At 53.5% G+C, this 17475-nt stretch overlaps 1 protein-coding gene across 2 annotated transcripts in view; it reads right to left on the bottom strand.

Annotated features, from left to right (window-relative positions):
- PREX1 (phosphatidylinositol-3,4,5-trisphosphate dependent Rac exchange factor 1) overlaps window positions 1-17475 on the bottom strand; it is a 194512-nt gene that overhangs the window by 38971 nt on the left and 138066 nt on the right. For both annotated transcript variants that reach the window (XM_068565465.1, XM_068565466.1), the window contains 5 exons: window positions 12598-12698; window positions 11956-12059; window positions 11713-11762; window positions 9374-9449; window positions 1417-1489 (listed from right to left, as the gene is read on the bottom strand). In XM_068565465.1, coding sequence (XP_068421566.1) covers window positions 1417-1489; window positions 9374-9449; window positions 11713-11762; window positions 11956-12059; window positions 12598-12698 — 404 coding nt within the window. The remainder of the gene's footprint in view (window positions 1-1416; window positions 1490-9373; window positions 9450-11712; window positions 11763-11955; window positions 12060-12597; window positions 12699-17475) is intronic.

The raw sequence follows: 17475 nt of genomic DNA, 5'->3' as shown, positions 1-17475 counted from the left end.
TCCAGAAAATGTTCTTATTTACTGTCGTGTGATTCACACACGCACACACGCGTGTACAGGCACACGAGGGCAAGACTTGCATCTATCGTGTTCACCCGGGTCCCCGGAGCCTAGCACGGTGCCTGCACGCAGAAAGCACCCTCTGGAAGACGGCGGGATGCACAAAGACGGAGGGAGGTGTGGAATCAGCCTCGCAGGGACAGAGCAGCTCCAGGAAGAAAAGTGAATCTGAATCTGAGCTGGTCCAGAGCGTGAGGAAATAGAGGAGCTATTCTAGCAGGTGGTCAGGTGACCTCGCTGGGGAGGCACAAATTGAGCAGGAACACTGAATAAGTGAGGGGGCGAGGCAGGGAGGGAGGGACACCCGGGTGAGAGAAACTGCAAGTGACAAGGCCCTGGGGAGTGTTCTGGAAACAGGAGAAAGGCTCCTCGGTGGGGCTTCAAAGTCCACTCATCCCAAAAGGGTGGGAGCCTCAGGGCTCCCCCGGGGCCGCAAGGACAGGCCACAGAGCTCAGTGGCTGACATGTGGCCTGCGATGCCAGCCTGCCTGGGTTCAAATCCCAGCCCCTCCTTGTCAGGTGACCTTGAGCAAGTGTCCCAGCTGCCTGAGCTTCCATTCCTCGTTTACAGACGGGGATGACATTCACACCAACATCAAAGGATCGATCGTCCCAAGGACGAAAGTCATTACTACATGGAGAGTTCTTAGGAGGAGGCCAGGCACGCGGAGTATCACTTCTGTGTGAACTGAAAATCGCGTCAGTGGAACCATTTTCTCCCTCCCTCTCCCCAGCTTCCCGCCCCAGGACCATCTCGGACCGTCCGCCTCTCTCCCCTCTTAGGTGCTTCTCCCTGTGCGGGGAGGAGTGAGGCGTCTAAGGGGCGAGGCCCCGCCCGGCCTCCTTCCTCTCATGCTCACAACCCGCCCGTCCTCTGTCCCCACAGACCCCTCTCCTCTCCTCTCCTCTCCTCTCCTCCCCGGAAGCCCGTGGGCCAGGTCCGCGTCGTCCACCCTCACTGTCCACCCTGGGAGGCCACATCCCATGAGGGAGGAAGGGCTTAGGAAACCCATGGACTTGACCTCACATCCGGTCTGCTTTTTGCAGCCAATCTTTACCAGCCACCTTGGTCCCCACTGGCCACCTGAAGTGATGTCCCCATCAGTGCAGAACGGGGCGGGTGGAGTGGGGAAGGATGCAATCCACGAGCTGTAGCACAGGCCCACCCGGCATCCAGCCCGGGCTCACCCACGGGCACGCTGGGCAGCCGCCAGCCCACCACTTGCTCTCTCTGGGCCTGTTTCCCCCCGCCGTAAAATGCACCAGGGACCAGGGTCCCTGCCAGCTCTTCTGTTCCAGGACAGGACCCCCACCCCACCCCGGGGAGGCTGGGCTGAAGGGGAAGGGGTGGATTACCGTGGTGCATGAAGCCATTGTTACACAGGCCCACACCAAGCGCCACCGCCTCCTCGCGTGTCTGGCAATCGCCCTGGAACAGAACAAGAAGCAGAGCGTGTTAGGTGGACCCGCTGAGCCAAGGGGCTGAGCCAGGCTGGGGAAAAGCCCACCACCACCCCGGGAATGGGGACTCCACGAGGGCAGGGATGTGTGTCTGTCTGGTTTACTGTGGTATCCCCCAACCATGTCTCTGATTGTTATTAATAAACCCCAAACAAGAAAAGTATTTAATTGCATGTCAATTATTTACATGTGAGAAATGCATGGTGTACCATGCCATAAACACCACAAACGAGAAATGGAGATTTTACGTGGCAGACACTGCTGGTTGCCCAGCAACAACCCTCCCCGGCCCCATCCCGCCCTAGTACTGAAACCCTCACTCTTACAGACAGCAATTCATCTACCTAGACAACCACAGATCCCAGCCTCCTTTACAGCTAGAGGTGGCCAATGAGATATAAGCAGAAATCACTGATAGGGAGCTCTGGCAAAACACCCTTTGTCCCCGGCCCTTCCTTTCTCTTCCTCCTGCCTGGAACAAAGGTGTGATGGCTGGAGCTCCTGCAGTCATCCTAGAGCACAATGTGACCTCAAAAATAGAAACATACTAAGGATGGCAGAGCAAAAAGAAAGAGCAGGGGTGGTCTTCAAAGATATCATGAGATTGTAGTAGCAGCTCTGGACCACCAACCTCCGGGCTCCTCTCATACCAAAGAAAAATAAACCCCTAATTTGTTTCAGCCTCTGTAGTTGGCTCTCTGATACTAGAGATCAAGTTCAACTCCTAACTGACCTGGCTCCTCCCTGAGCAGAGGAACCCAAGGTCAGGGAACAGCTGGTGCCGATTCTCCCCGAGAGTGTGCCCTGGAGACGGTGTCCCTCCACGCCTGCTCCCGAGAAGCTGGGAGTCTCCTGGTGCCAGTTCCTCCTGGGACCTGGCTCCTGGGTCTCCCCCTCACTCTGTGGGTGCTCCATGGCCTTCTCAATAAGTCACCTTCTCTTTTTTACTTTCCTTAAGTTAGCCAGATTCTGTTTCTGTTTCTTACCACCCAAATAATCTCAGTATATCCAGGCAAAGTAAGTGAGTTGTGTGTGTACGTAGGGGAAGTGACAGGCAAAGGAAACAGCACGGACAAAGGTCCAGAGGTGGACAAAGCTTAGAGTACAGAAAATAACATGGCCGGCAAAAACAGGGTAAGTGAGAAGGTCAGCTCTTTAAGGAAAAGGCCTTTGATCTACTGTGTTCCCTGCTGAATCCTAAGTGCTTAGAACAGAGCCTGGCATGCAGTAGGTGCTCAGTACATACTTGCTGACTGAATAAAGACATTGTCAGCAGGGACTAACTCATGCATTAGTCTGTAGCCAGGTCAATGAGCTTCGCTCCGCTCAGCCGGCCTCTCGTTTAAAATACTGCCCAAGTGAGAAGTTATTCCAAGAGGCACTGGCCCGACACAGCCAGGCCAGAGGCCTCCACTGTTGGTGTATCCCCCCCAGGCCCCTGCCAGCAGCGGAGGGGCCAGGGAGGGAATTCCTCAGCTACAGGAGAAATGAATTCAGAGCTGCAGGCCTCAGCCTGCCAAGGCCCCAGAGCAGAGCCTGGGGGAGCCACTGGCCTCAGCTGCTCTAGCTGCCCCAGCTGACTCACAGATGACAAATCTGTCCTGTGGGACCGCAGGCCGGCGGCTGGAGAGCCAGCACACTCACAGCCCTGCCAGCGGGGCGGCCATCCATGCAAGAGGCCGCATCCAGAGCAGCCGCCCCCAGCTGTGAGGGGCCCAGGAGGCGGGCAGGCCCAGCTCTGCAGCCCAGGGGGCCCGGGCAGGCGTCTGGAGCCCACCTAGCTTTCTGAAGCTCTCACAACCTGGGCTCCCAGCCCATCCCAGCCCGTCCCGGCCTCTCTTCTCTCCAAAGGGCCCTGGGGTGACCCATGGGGTGGCTCCCAAAGTGAGAACAGCAGAGGGATTCTCCGGTCAAGAGTGAAATACGCCAACCCTGGATGTGTCCACCGCCTGAAAAGCAAGCCCCCACCCCACATCCTGCCAGCCGTGGGGAAACCGAAAGTCATCCAGTCCCCATTTTCTCCCCTCCCAGAGGAAGGCACAGGCACACACAGCCCTGTGCAATCAACCTCACCAGCACACTTCCCCTTCATCCCCCACTCACCCACCAGCCCCCCTCGCTGGGGGCTCCATCCACGACGGCCTCCTTGCTGCTCCTTCCACACACTACATGTGACCCCACCTCACGGCCTTTGCACCTACTCCTTCTTCCCCCTGGCATACCCTGCCCTGGCTTTTCAGGTCTCAGTGCCCATGTCAGCTCCTCCTAACTACCTTGATGGTCAACCCAGAGGCAATCGCTCTTATTAACCCCATTTGACAGATGAAGAAACTGAGGCACAGACAGGCTTGGCACTTGCCCAAGTTTACAGCATGAGAATGGAATCCTTTTACAACCGGACCTTCCCTCCAAGTTACAAATAGGGAAACTGAGGCTCCAAGAGGGGAGGAGAGTTACCCAGGGTTACGGCCAGGGCTCCTGTCCTGTCCTTGTTTATCCTTTGTTTCCTCTGCTGGTGCCTTGAGCTGCCGGCCTGGCCCTTTGCCTGCTCACCCACCCGAGCCTTGCCACCCCACCCCGGGCGCTAGAAACCCCGCCGCCGTCAGCACTGCCATCTGCCTGAGCATGGGGGTCAGCGTAGCGGGCGCTCAGGGCACATTTCTGCGGAGCCGGCACAGGAGCCAGCAGATATGAGCCCTCCCGCACCTGGCTCCTGGCCTGTCCCTGCTCTCTCCTGCCCCAGCCCACCGACCCCCGCCCTCCTTTTGACGGCCATAGCCTAGGGCATCTCGGAGCCCAAGCAGCACAGACCAAAAAGCCAAGAGCAGAGAGGTGAGGAGAGCAAACCCTGGAGCTGGATCCCCCGGGTTCAAACCCCTGTTTGGCCAAGCCGTGACCGTAGGCAATTCCTTAACCTCTCTGACTTTCATTTCCTCATTTGTACTTTTTATCCCCAGATTTGCCCTTGACTTTCCAAGGCCTCTGCCACCTCTCAGTGGTATTCCCCACTCAGACTCCACAGTACAAGCTATAATCAATACAGAGGATTATTATTACAATTTCTATTATTATTGCCTACCAAGGCATCATGAAGGCCCCCCACACACACAATCTTATAGGAGTACCTCATTTCTGTGTGTCCTGAGGCAAGTTACATAACCTGAGCCTCGGTTTCCTCATCAGTACAATGGGGATAACAACTGTTTTCTGAAGATTAAATGAGATAATACACACAGAAGAGCAGAAGTGATACAGTACATAGCTTGTCAATCAAAGGACTAATACCCTCCTTATCCTCTGAGCTAAAAGAATTCTCATTCATCTGAGTAGTTGGTAGGGAGCCCTTCCCCCAGCCTCAAGGGATGAATTCTGAGGAATTCTAAGGTACTCTCAGCAATCCTTGTTGTTTTCCCTAGAGAGTGGTTTAGGGGTACATGAGGGACCCACCTGGCCATGAGTCCTAAGGGGAAGACCACTGGGCAAGGGAGGGGACTGGGGGAAGTTTCCTCTCCTAATAAACATAGTGAGAAAGCTCTTTCCAACTGCCCCTGCTGCCTGCCTTTGGCCATAGGTCTACATACATGTGATACCTGGAGCTGTGGCAGCCGTCTGATGACAATGAGGCAGCTGGCAAGATGGCAGAACAAAAAGATGGAAAGAGCATGGGTATAAATGGCATTGTTGAGCTCTAGGACCATGAACTCTGGACGCCTAGTTATATGAGCAAAAAATGTCTTTATTGTATAATTTAGATTTCCTATTATGTGAGAGATGTCTTGACTGTGTAAGTCAGGTCTCCTACTATGTGCAGCCAGAAGTATTTCTAGCTGATCTAGGGGGTTTCAATCAACATTTTGTTTCAAGGAGCAGAATGACCTAGAGTTAGAAATGAAGATGTGTTCAAAGCAAAATAACCCTGCTGAACTACACAATTCTATGTTTTCTTCTTGACTTTCCTGCTAAAGTGCAGGTGGGGATGACTCTTGGAATCAAGACTTGCTGTAAGCAGTCTTCAAGGTCACATCCTCATCACCAACCTCTCCCCCACAGAGAGACCCACATGCACACCGTCCCCCCCCTTTCCCTGACCCGGAGCCAGATGCCAGCTGTCGTTCGGTCAATCTCATGGAAGCCATCCTATGTCAACTCCAATTAGCTTCCCTGTGTCCCCAGACCAGGCCAAGCCATGCGAGGCCTGCTGAAGTGGACAGAGGGTCAGCTGCAACCTTCACTCCACCGTCCGCCCCCTGCCTCCACTGTGACTGGATGCTGGGGGATGGCGGCAGGGAGGCGGGGCGGGGGGGGGGGTCCTCTGGACCAACTGACAATGACTCAGGCTACTCCAGGGGGCCTTCGGCCAGGATCACAGCTAATCTAACAGCACCGGCCACAAGCAGGCCCCCGTCGTGCCCAACACCGATCATAAAGAGAAACCACCAGAGGCCGTTGCTCTGGCTGGTTCTCCTCCTTGCCGGGGTCCAGGGCGCACTCGAGCCTCCCCAGCTCGGCCAAGGGCCTTGCAGTCATTCAAGACTCCTGTGTCTCTCACCACTGCCCGCCCACTCCGTCCATTCAACAGCAGACTCCGTTAGGTCTACCTTCAAAAATTCCAAAGCCTGACCACTCCTCCCACCTCCCCCGCGGCCACCTGGCTCTCAGCCACCGAGCTCCCCACCTGCAGTTCTGAAGCCGCCGCCTCGCTGGTCTCCCGATTGCCAGCCTCATCCCCCGACAGCCCGAGCATCTTAGCCCACCGAAGTCAGATGCTGTCCCATCTGTGCTCAGAGCCCTGCAGTGGCCCAAAACCTCCCAAGAGCTCACAAGGCCCCTTGGGGCTGGCTGCCCACCAGCTTCCCCACCATCCTCGCTCTCGCTCATGCCACTCCAGCCGCACTGGCCTCTCCCCACCCCCAGACCCCCCAAGCTCACCCCACTCAGAGCCTCCGAGCTGCTGTCCCCTCAGGGAAAGCTCCGGCCCCAGACGTCCCCCTGGCTCGTTCCCCACCTCCCTCCGGTCTCTATTCAAAGGTCCCTGCTCGAAACACCACTTTCTCTGCCCCCTGTGAAAAACCACATCACCACCCACCCATGTGAAAGGTTGACTCCCCCCCCCGTAGCTCCCACCGAGCTGCCACCTAGCACCAGCTAACAAAGTATTTTACTACTTTTCCTTGTTTATTAAATGCCTCTCCTACCCCTCACCAGAATTTAACATCCACGAGGGCAGGAGCGTTGTCTGTCTTGTCCACTGCTGTCCCCCCAGAACCTAAAACAGTGCCTTATACACAGCAGGTGTTAGGAGGAAAAAAGGGATGAGCCCGTGAGCCCTCTTGTCGGATTTTTCTACACTCTCTTCTGCCCCCTCATTGTAAATACCACCCAGGAGCTGACAAGGAACAGAGTATCTGCAGCAGAGATGCCTCCTGAGCAGCAGGTGTGCAAAGCCTGCCCCTCCCCCGCCCACCTCCTCCACTCCACTGGGGAGTACAGTGGGCACCCCAAAGGCAGCGCCTTCCCACAGCCAAGGAGAACGCTCAACTTCTCCCCCGCGCCTTCCCATCACTGTGAACGAAGGGAAAACCCACCGCACCAAAACCCCGGGACCCATCCGTGACCCCTTCCCAGCCCCAGAGCGGTGCATCCTGTGCATTCCATCTCCAGATATTTCCCAGGTTCACTGACTTCTCGTCAGCTCGGTAACCCACCCCACTCCCAGCTCAGGCCTGGGATTCGCCACTTAAGGCAAAGTCCACATCGCGCTTTGAAACCAACAGTCAGCTGTGCAGCTCAGGAAACATGAGGCCACAAAGGTCCAAGGTGGGGAGAAGCAGCGTTTCAGAGAGCCCTACACCCCGGCATGTCTGGGGTCTGAACGAAGAACCTAAACCACAAAAGAAATCGCCCCTCCCCTGTCACAGCCCACTCAGAAGATGGGACCCCGAACAGATCGCCCCTCGGCCCTCCCCAGCTGTCCCTGCACCCCCAAGTCCCTCTGTAATTTCTTCAGCCTTCCTTCCACACTGCATGGAATTGTGAGGCACCTTGAATCCTTTGGGAAGGAAATGAGGAATTATTACAATAACAGTTCCATTTACTAAGCAATTACTCTGTGCCAGGCACTGTTCTAAGCACTTTAGATGATTAACTCACTGAATCCTCAAAATAATCTAAAGGGGAAGGTATTGTTTTGAGCTTCATTTTCCTGGTGTGGAAACTGAGGCACAGAGAGGTTAAGTGGCTTGTCCAAGATCACTCAGCTGAGAAGTGGCAGTGCTGAGATTTGAACCCAGGTCTGCCTGGCTATAAATAAAGCACATGCTCTGAGCTGGCTTCAGGGGATCCTAAGGAGGGGGCAGTGTGCGGTGTAGTACAATGGTTAGCACCTCTGTGCTTCCCAGCTGTGCAAATCTGAATTCAAATCCAAGGTCATTTTAAGACCTCCCGCATCTTAGGGCCCCACATCATAGCAAACATATTAAAATGCACCCACATCCTACATTAAATACGTTTTGGGCGCTTGAAATTTTTTTTTCAAGAATTTTTCTAAACTTGCTTTTGAAGTTATTTGACGCCAAGAAGCATTTACTTTACATAGATTGGCTATGATATTTCTAGGCAATCATCAGGAATCTGTTCGACATGAAAAAATCCAGGCAGCAAATTGTTTTTGAATGGAATGAAGTTTCTATGAATGCTAAACTTAACAATTAATAAGGCTGCCATAAAGCTGCACTCTATGAAAGTTTAAACATTTAGATTTCACAGTTGTCTTCTTGTCTTTGGAGACATTACGTTCTTCTTATAGACTATGAATGAACATTCTTGCAAGCTCCCTGAAAAGTTTGCAGAAATGAGGCCTAAGTACGTAAGATGCGCCCATCCGAGTCCCAGCTTTACTGCTGCCAGGCTGTGTGCCCTTGAACCAGGCACCTGGCCTCTCTGGGCCCCAGTTCCCTGCCTGGAAATGGGTTGGAGGACTCAATGAGATACTGCACAAAGCCCAGACAGGGCCTGGCCCAGAGTAAGCGCCCTGCAAACAGAAGCCATAAAGTGTAAGAGGCAGGTAGGTAAAAGTGTCCATGGCACCTCGATGGAACAATCACCTTTGGGAAGTTGGAGCAAAATCAGCACAGAGATTTCTCCAAGACTCTGCCCGGCCCCCACTCACTGGGAACCTGGGATAAGGGAATAACTCGGCAAGCCCCATATGGAGGCTCCGGTTTGATGGCAGGATGAGACCAGCTTGTCCCAGTTTGCCCGGGACCGTCCCACTTTTAAACAGGAAAGCCTCAAGGTGGCAGCCACCCAAGTGTCCCTTAACTGACAGATAAATAAAATGTGCTCTATCCTCACAACAGAATATTATTCAGCCTTTAAAAGGAAGGAAATTCTGATACAGGCTACAACGTGGATGAACCCTGAAGACATTATGCTGAGTGAAACAAGCCAGACACAGAAGTACAAACACTGCATGATTCCACCTACACAGGGCACCTAGAGCAGGCAAACTCAGAGAGAGAAAGTGGAAGGATGGCTGCCAGGGGCTGGGGGGAGGGAGGAATGGGAAGTTACTGTTTAATGGGGACAGAGTTTCAGTTTTGCAAGATGGAAAGAGCTCTGGAAGTGCATGGGGGTGATGGCTGTGTAATAATGGAAATGGACTTAGGGCTACTGGACTGTACACTTAAAAATGGTTAAGATGATCAATGTTATATTATGCGTATTTTACCGCAATTTTAAAAAATAATTTAAAAAAATTTTGTTTTAAACCTCAAAGGCCCACATCCTGGTTAGCCCCTCAGGCCTGGGCAGAGGGGGACGACGGGGCACACTTGCTCGGAGGGGCTCCCACCTGGGCCAGCAGCCAGTCCACCAGCTTGCTCCCGGGCAGCACCGACTTGTACGTCTTCAGGTGGTAATCGCGGTCCCTGTGGAGAGGAAGCAGGCCGTGAGCGGATCGGGGAGGAGGGAGGGGAAACAGTCCCAATGTCCCTACTCAAAGAGCTCAGGGTCCGAGGATTTCCAGGCTCTCCAGCCACGGGTCAGAGGCAGGGGGGCCGGGGAGAGCACCAGGCAGGGAGTCCAGCCCTGACTCCACACCTCACTCGCAGTGTCACTGAGGGCAGGTCTGTCCCAACCCAGGACCCCATCGTCACCAACAGCATCAAGGGGCAGGAGTAGGTGCCTCCAGGGCTCTGGAAGCTTTCCCCAGCCTGGGGTTCTCAAGCAGGGATGGCTATGCCCCCCAAGGAACACTTGGCTGTGTCTAGTGACATTTTTGGCTGCCATGACCTGGCTGGGGGGGTGGAGTGCGGAGGTACTACCAGCAACCAGCAGATAGACACCAGGATGCTGTTAAACATTCAAAACGGCCCAGAACAGCCCCCAAACAATTATCCAGACCAAAACGTCAAAAACGCTGAGCCTGCAGAACCCTGATTTACTCTGAGTAATGAGAAAAACTTCCAATTCTTTCCTTTTTTCTTTTGTTTTGCGGTTAACATTCATGTGTCTAAAGGTAACAAAACTATACCGACATGGAAACGCTTCTCCGCGGGCTGGTGTGGGCAATCAGGACAGAGCAGAATGCAGGGGGCTGTGACGGTCCTGGTTCTTTGCTTTGACCTGTTGTAGCATCTAATTCCTGCCAAGTCTTGGTACAAAGGGTTGTGCGGACCTTGCCGCCAAACTGCAACAATTTCTCAGCCTTTGAAGCTGACAAAAGTCAGTTTCTGCGGCCAGCCCCTGTCGGGGCTGAGAAAGGCTGGTTGGGAAGTTCTTCTCAGGTTTTCAGGAACTGAGGAGCCCAGCAGGTCACGTGTGCGGTAAGCGGGGACCCGTTGCCAGCCCAGCCACTTCCGCCTCTGGGGGCTGATAGAGAGGCCTCTCCTGCAAGGGCCAAGGCTGGACCGGGGCAGCCCCGCCTGCCTTCTGGGCCTGCACAAAGGCAGCAGGGGAGGAGCCAACGGGGCAGGTCTGGAGGTGAAAGGGGCTCCCTAGGCCTGGCCTCCAGCAAATGCTGGGAAAAGACCCTTCCTCTCCGCTCCTGAGAGGTGACAAGAGCTGTCAAGACAGAGGGCAGAGGCCTCTGCATCTGGTAAGGACCAGGTCACCCTCCCTGTCCCTTCATCCACAGCCACAAGCTTCACGGTAAAGACAACCACCAATCACTGGCACTGACAGAGCCTTCACTGTGTGCCAGGCGCCAGTCACATTTAATCTTCATGACAAGCCAAGGGGTGTGAGCTATTCTTATGCCCATTTCACAGATGCAGAAACAGAGGCAAAAGAAGTTAATTACCTTTCAACAATCACTCAACAAACATTTACTGAGGGCTCCTTTGCCCTGGACTGCGTTCTTCAGTACATGGCGGTTTTTCAATCAATTAATGTTAAATCAGAGTTAAGATTACACTCTTCAGTCTCAAGAGTGTGAAACCCACGTGTGACTAGTGGCTACTGTATTGGACAGCACCGGCACAGAGCATCTCTATCAGTGCGGGAAGTTCTACTGGCCAGCACCGCTCTGGGTGTTGTCAAGGGTCTGGGGACACAGCAGTGAGCAAATTCCCTGCCCTTGGTGAGTGTACAATTCCCTGGGGTACAGACAGTATACAGACTAAGAAATAAATATATAGTATGTCAGCTACTGACAAGCTTCAAGAAGAAAAACATGTCAGCTACTGACAAGCTTCAAGAAGAAAACCAAAGTGAAGTAAGGAGGGTAGCATGTTCCAGATGATGGTGATGTTTTAGACAGATGGTCAGGGATGGCCCCTCTGACTTGGAGACATTTGAAGTAAGTAAGGGAGCAGATATGCAGATATGTAGGGGAAGAACACCCCAGGCAGAGGAAACAGCAAGTGCAAAGGCCCTGAGGTGTATCCTATTATTATCCCCATTCCACAGAGGGAAAAGTTGAGGCCCCAGCAGGTTAAATAACTGCCCAAGAGCACATAGCTGCTGACTAGCAGGCTGCGATCCAGAACTAACACCCTTCACCACCACACTGCAGTGTTTCCCACAAATTAACTCACTTGACCCTCATGACAAACCTACACGGTAGGTGCAGTTACTAGCTCCATTTGATGGAGAAGGAGACTGAGGCTCAGAGAGGTTAAGTTATTGGCCCAAGGCCACATAGCTGACAAGAGACAGAGGTGAAACTGAAGCTTGGAGAGAGTAACTTACTTGATCACAGGGGTGTAGAGGCTGTGAAGACGGCAGTAAAGCCTCACACCCTGAAAGAGAAAAAACGGGAGTCTGGGATCAGGCCACATCCTTCAGGGGCCTCCAAATCCAGGCTGCGGGGAGAGAGGGTGTGGGGAGAGGGGAGACTGGTGAGGGCAGTGGAGAACAGGCCACTGGGGCACAGGCCTGCTCTGCGGTGACTGTGGGGTCAAGGTCATGGGGTCAGCGTGGAGGGGTTCCCACCTTGGACATGATGTCCTCCAGTTCACTCCGGGCCTTGTAGGTGCCGTCGTCGTAGCGGAAGCGGTACATCACCTGCTCGTTCTTGAACTGGTGCTTGTCAGAGACTGGAGGGACCCAGGGCTGGTGAGGCTGGGCACCCCCTCGGCACCTCCTGACCCACGCCCACCATCCTCACCCTCCACTCGCCCAGGCTCCGTGCCAAGCGCAATTTCACCGAAGCCCCTGCCCACACTCCAGGTCCTCCTGCTACGTGCAGGGCCCCGCTGAGACCCACAGCTGGGGGCTGGGGCATCTGCCGGTCTCATCAGAGGCCCAGAAATGCCCGCTCCAGTCTGCCCTGAGGCCCACCTGCCCAGCATCTCCCTGGAGCTAGATCACGAAGCAGGCTGGGGTGTGAGACCCCCCCCGTCAAGATTTATGAACCTATCTCTACACAACGGGCCCGAGTCGCCCCTAGTGCTTCTCTCTCTCACTCCCCACTTTGGATCCATTAGCCGATCCTGTAGGCTCTTCCTTCAAACCATGAAGGAACAGGTGGCCACACAGAAGTGCAGAAATGGCCTCTGAGTTAGTGGAAGCACAGCACTGTGGAGGTCTGACCTGGTCCAACTGCTCGGCCCCCCAGGCCTAGCCCACACTCACCATGGTGGATAATACCATTCTCCAGCAAGGCTTGGCCCAGGTTCACGCCTTCTTCCGTCTTGCTGATTTCGCCAATTTCCAGGAGCCAGGCAACAAACTCACTGCCAGCAACATACATGCGGTTGAGAGGACCTCCCCAGTCCTGAGACCACAGAGGCCAGCACTGAACTGGCCTGGCGCCGCCCCCCCCCCGCCCCCACTCCCAGGAGTGACAGCCAGAACTGCCTACAGGAAAGCAGAGCTTAGGACACCACAGGCCTGGGGGTCGTGCTGAGGCCAGATGCTTTTCCCCGAGACCAATGGCAGAGAGGTGGGTGTGAGCAAACCCCAGGCCCCGCCTCAGGCTCACTGGATGGATGGATGGATGGGAGGATGGATGAGAGAGACAGAGAGAGAGGATGGACACATGAGTGGATAAATGAATGAAAAGTGAGATGACTGGATGATTTGACAGACAGATAAATGACTAGGTGGCTGGGAAAATTAGTGGGTAGGTGGGTGGGGAGGGGAACAGATGGGTGGGTGATAAGTGGAGAGATTACTGGGTAGATGAGTGGGGAGATGGATGACAGCTGAATGGATGGATGGACAGACAGAAGGAATGAAGAAACCAATAAACCGGAAGAAATACAGACCCAGAAAGATGATTGTGGAGAGTAAGAAGAGCTAAGGGTGATCAAGTCATATCATTCTCCCACTTAAAACCCTCCGGCGGGCTTCCTGGTTACTCTCAGAAAAACATCCAAACTGCCCACATGATGACAAGGCCCTGACATGAACTGCCCCCTCCTCATCTCCTATACCTTTCACTTATTCTGCTTTAGCCTCACCCACCATCTTCCCCTGCTTAAAAAAAATTGCCAGACTCCTGCCTGCCTCAGGGCCTTTGCACTTGCTGTTCCCACTGCCTAGAAACACCCTTCCCCAGCTCTTCACACAACCTTTCTCTTTCATCTTTAGGTCTCAGCTCAAATATCACCTCCTCGGAGAAGCCTTCCCTGACCACCTCATCAAGACACCCCACACCCACACAAACCATCCCCATCTTTCCGTTTTACTTCCTTTTTAGCACTTATCACTGGAGTTATATTATACTATTTACAGATTTATTTATGTGTTTATCAACCATCTCCCCGAACCAGAATGTCACCTCCATGCTGATGGGGAGCTTTGACTGATTCACAGCTCTACAGCCCCCGCACCTGGAAGACGGTCCAAGGCACAGCAAGGCTCAATATTCTTTTGAACAAATAAAGGAATGAACCATCAAACAAGAAGGAATGTTCTGGGGTAAGCAGGAAGGTCTCAGCAAGAAAGAAGTGCTCAAAAGCCCAGAGGAAATGAGGCAAATCCAACGTGACGACCCAGAGGGGCAGAGGCTCAGCCAGAGCCCGGGTCCTGGTTCTCGGAGTAGCGTTTGGCCTCCATGCAGAGCTCAACCCACTGGAAGTCAGCGGGCCAGGGGAGAGCTGGGGATGTGGTCATTCTGTACTCAGTGAAAGCGGGTGGCAGCTGGCCAGAGTGGGGAGCTTATCAAAACCAGCTGTCCTGCCTCCAATTACAGGGCCAGAAGGGGGCAGGGCTATTTTTAGCTTTGCAGTGTTTGGCTGAGCAAAGACCTGCCCTGTGTGTAGGTAGCGGTGTGTGCCGAGGCATTCAGGGAACCCCAGTGAGAGCCGAGGGGGGGTGCGTAGAAGAAACGGATCTATTCTGTGGAGCAGGAGCCCCGAGTGGGGAAGAGATTGTTCTGGGTCCTGTCCTCCCCCAGTTCTATTCTTGAAGTCCCAAAAATCAGAGGCAGAAAGAAAGCTGCCGGCAGCTGGGGGAGGTGAACAGATGTTGAGTGCCCACTCTCGGAAGCTGGAAACTCGGCCTCCGGCTGCCCACCAGCTGTCCCATCGGGGCCCACCTCTGGCACGGACCGGCAGCCCTGTGGCCAGGGTGTGGGGACAGGAAGTTGCCCACAGCAGCTGCAAGGGCAGAAAAATGTAGCCCAGAGGACAGCAACTGTGACCCAGGTTTCTGCCCTGAGCTGAGTCTTGAGCCTTTTTGAGGATCAATTTACTGGGCAAATTTGGGCAAACTGCTGTCCCTCTCTGGGCCTCAGCAGGGTCCATCTGGCAAGTGGTTCATTCAGGGGTCTTCTGGATTTCGTCGGTAACTTTCAAATCATGTTGAATCCTAAGCTGGGATCCAGCCTACAAAACCAGACAAAATTCACCTCTAATGCAGGGACCTTAAACTCTCATAAATGAGTAAAAGGGGCCAGGTGGAAACTCTGCTGAACCAGCCAGAGCTTCTGAAGACGGCAGCCACTCGCTGCGGCCAACTGTGGCCGCGTGGGAAGACTAAAGCATCTTACGACTTTTCAAGAGAAGCTGGAGATCCAGCATTTCCTGTGAAATCTCCCAACTGTTAAATGTTGATATTGAATCCAAAATTTTCTGAAAGCACCGTGTGGCCCATGGAAAACACATCTGCGAACCACGCTGTGTCAGTGGGGCGCCATGTGCTACCGCTGGGTGCAAGGAAATGTGTTACAGGCAGGAGGGTCAGCATATACAAAGGCCCTGAGTAAGAAGTAAGGTTAGGGAACCGGCAATCTGCCAGTTGGTGGGGGTGGGGGCAGAGAGAAGCGAGATCCAGTCTTCCAGAAAGACCTAACCGGGAGCAGCGTGAGGTACGCTGCAGACACAGGGAGCAGGTCAGCCTGCTTTGGCGGGGAGTCTGAGGTGCAGGGAATGGGGGACTAGTTGAGAGTTAGCATGTGTCAGCCTTCATCCCTCTTCCTTCCTGCCCCCCAGTATCGTGCACCCAGTAAACATGAATTTCAAGTGTCAAGTCCAAGGCTAGGCACAGGGGACACACAGGTACACCCTGGCAGTCTTCCCGGGAAAGCCCCCAAGCTGAGATCCAATGTCCACTCACCCCCAATACAAGAATCCCATTTCTCTTGCCTGTCTCCTCCGTGGCCTTGAGCTCCACAAGGGCAGGAACTGGGGGTTTTATGTTCATCCCTGTGACTCCACTGCCTGAGATGCTTCCGGGTGGTGTCTGCAGCAATGCCTGACGAATCATTATTGATCAGCTATTACACACCCTGTACCTAGGCCCACAGGTGGATGAAACAGTGCGGCCTCTTGCACCTGGGTGCTCCCATTCTGGCAGACTTCAATTAATGAATGACATCTAACTCTGTCTAGAGTACAATCAAAGGCCTTCTCCTTCCAGGAAGCCTTCCCTGACTGCCCTGCCAGACAGACCATCACACCTTGTGCCCTGAGTTCTTAAAGCTCTGACATGCCCTCATTCCGGGCCTGTATAATGAGTTCATCCTCGCTCGCCTCACTCTCCTGCACAAACTCTTTCAATGGATTCCCAGAGCACCTGGGATAGAATCTGAACCCCTCACCCCTTACCTGCCTGATTTGGCCCCTGCTACCCACTGTGGCCTCATCTCAACACCCCCCAGCCACTCGCTCCCTCCAGCCACGCTGGCCTCCAAGCTGTTCCTCAATTTACTCAAGGCTCATTGCAGCCTTGGGGCTTTCACGCCTGCTGTTCCCTCTGCCAGGAATGCTGTTGTTCCCCCAGATCTTCTCATGGTTGGCTCTTGCTTGTCATCCAGATCTTGGTTAAAATGTCACCTCCCCCAAGAGGCCCTTCCTGACCACCCTGGCTGAAATCACACCCCCTTTCCTCACCTCCTCACATCAACCTACTTATTTCCTTAAAGCACTCATCAAGTCACTGAAATTCCCTTATTTGTATTTATCTACTTTCTGATTCCCCTACTGGCCAGTTATCTCCACGAGGGCAGGGGTTTCCTCTGTCCTGTTCACTGCTTGCACACAGTGAGGGCTCAATAAACAATGACTGGGATAGATGAAGGAATCAATTTTGTCTCCCTAGAATCCGAGGATCCTAGAGGGCAAACGCCATGTTCCTCCCATGAAGCCCCCACAAAAATACACAGATTTTATTTCTTGGTTTTTCTTCACATGGCATCCATGAGTTTTGTCTCTGATGAGGGCAGAAACAGGCCACTCCTTAAGCTCCATCACATTTCCATCACTCTTGCCCACAATGTGCTGAGCATGTCACATGTGTTTTCTCTCTGTATCCTCCGACAATCCAGCAAGGCAAACATTTCATTCTCTCTCGTTAATTGGTCATTTACTGAGGCTCAGAGAGGTTAAGAAACTTACCCAAAGTCACACAGCTAGAAGGTGGGGGAAGGACTTGAGTCCAAGTCTGATTCAAAGCCTAACCCTTGAAGGTTACAAAGATAAATCAGACACTTTTTGTATTCCTGGAGTCCCCCATCTAGTTGTAGAGACAGGTAACAATCCAGGAAAAACGAAATGTGCTGAATAGAGATAAAAATGGATAAACGCAGCAGAGTGTGGTGAAAGAAAGTCCTGGGTTCAAATCCCAGCCCCCAACTTGTGCCCATGTGACCTTGTGCAGGACCTTTTCCCTCTCTGTGCCTCAGTGTCCTCACCCTTAAAACGGGAACAATGGCAGTAAACTGCCTCACAGTGTCACACAAAGATTAAAAGGCACGGTCACATGGCAGCACCTGGAGCAGAGAAAGGCTCCACGATTGTGTCTCTGTGGCTGCTGGTTCCTTCCATCGGAGGGGGCCCGGCTGCTCCTGGAGGAGGAGCTGGGTCCTGACCAGGAAGGAGGAGAACCACAAGCCCGGGGCTGGATGCAGAGCAAAGCCACGCAAGGAGGAGAGTTTTTATTAGCACGATCTCCTGCAGGAAGTCTGGTCCTTAAGGGCCCGATGATTGCCAAACCAGCTTCAATCCTGGCCCTGTTTCAAATGGGCAGTAAAAGAAATCTCCCCTAATCCTTCCTGAGGAGACAGAA

Source organism: Eschrichtius robustus, chromosome 16 (genome assembly GCF_028021215.1).
Source record: "Eschrichtius robustus isolate mEscRob2 chromosome 16, mEscRob2.pri, whole genome shotgun sequence".
In the NCBI taxonomy this organism is placed as follows: Eukaryota; Metazoa; Chordata; class Mammalia; order Artiodactyla; family Eschrichtiidae; genus Eschrichtius; species Eschrichtius robustus.
Note: the sequence above shows the minus strand (reverse complement) of the source record. Positions and strands in the feature narration are given on the sequence as shown.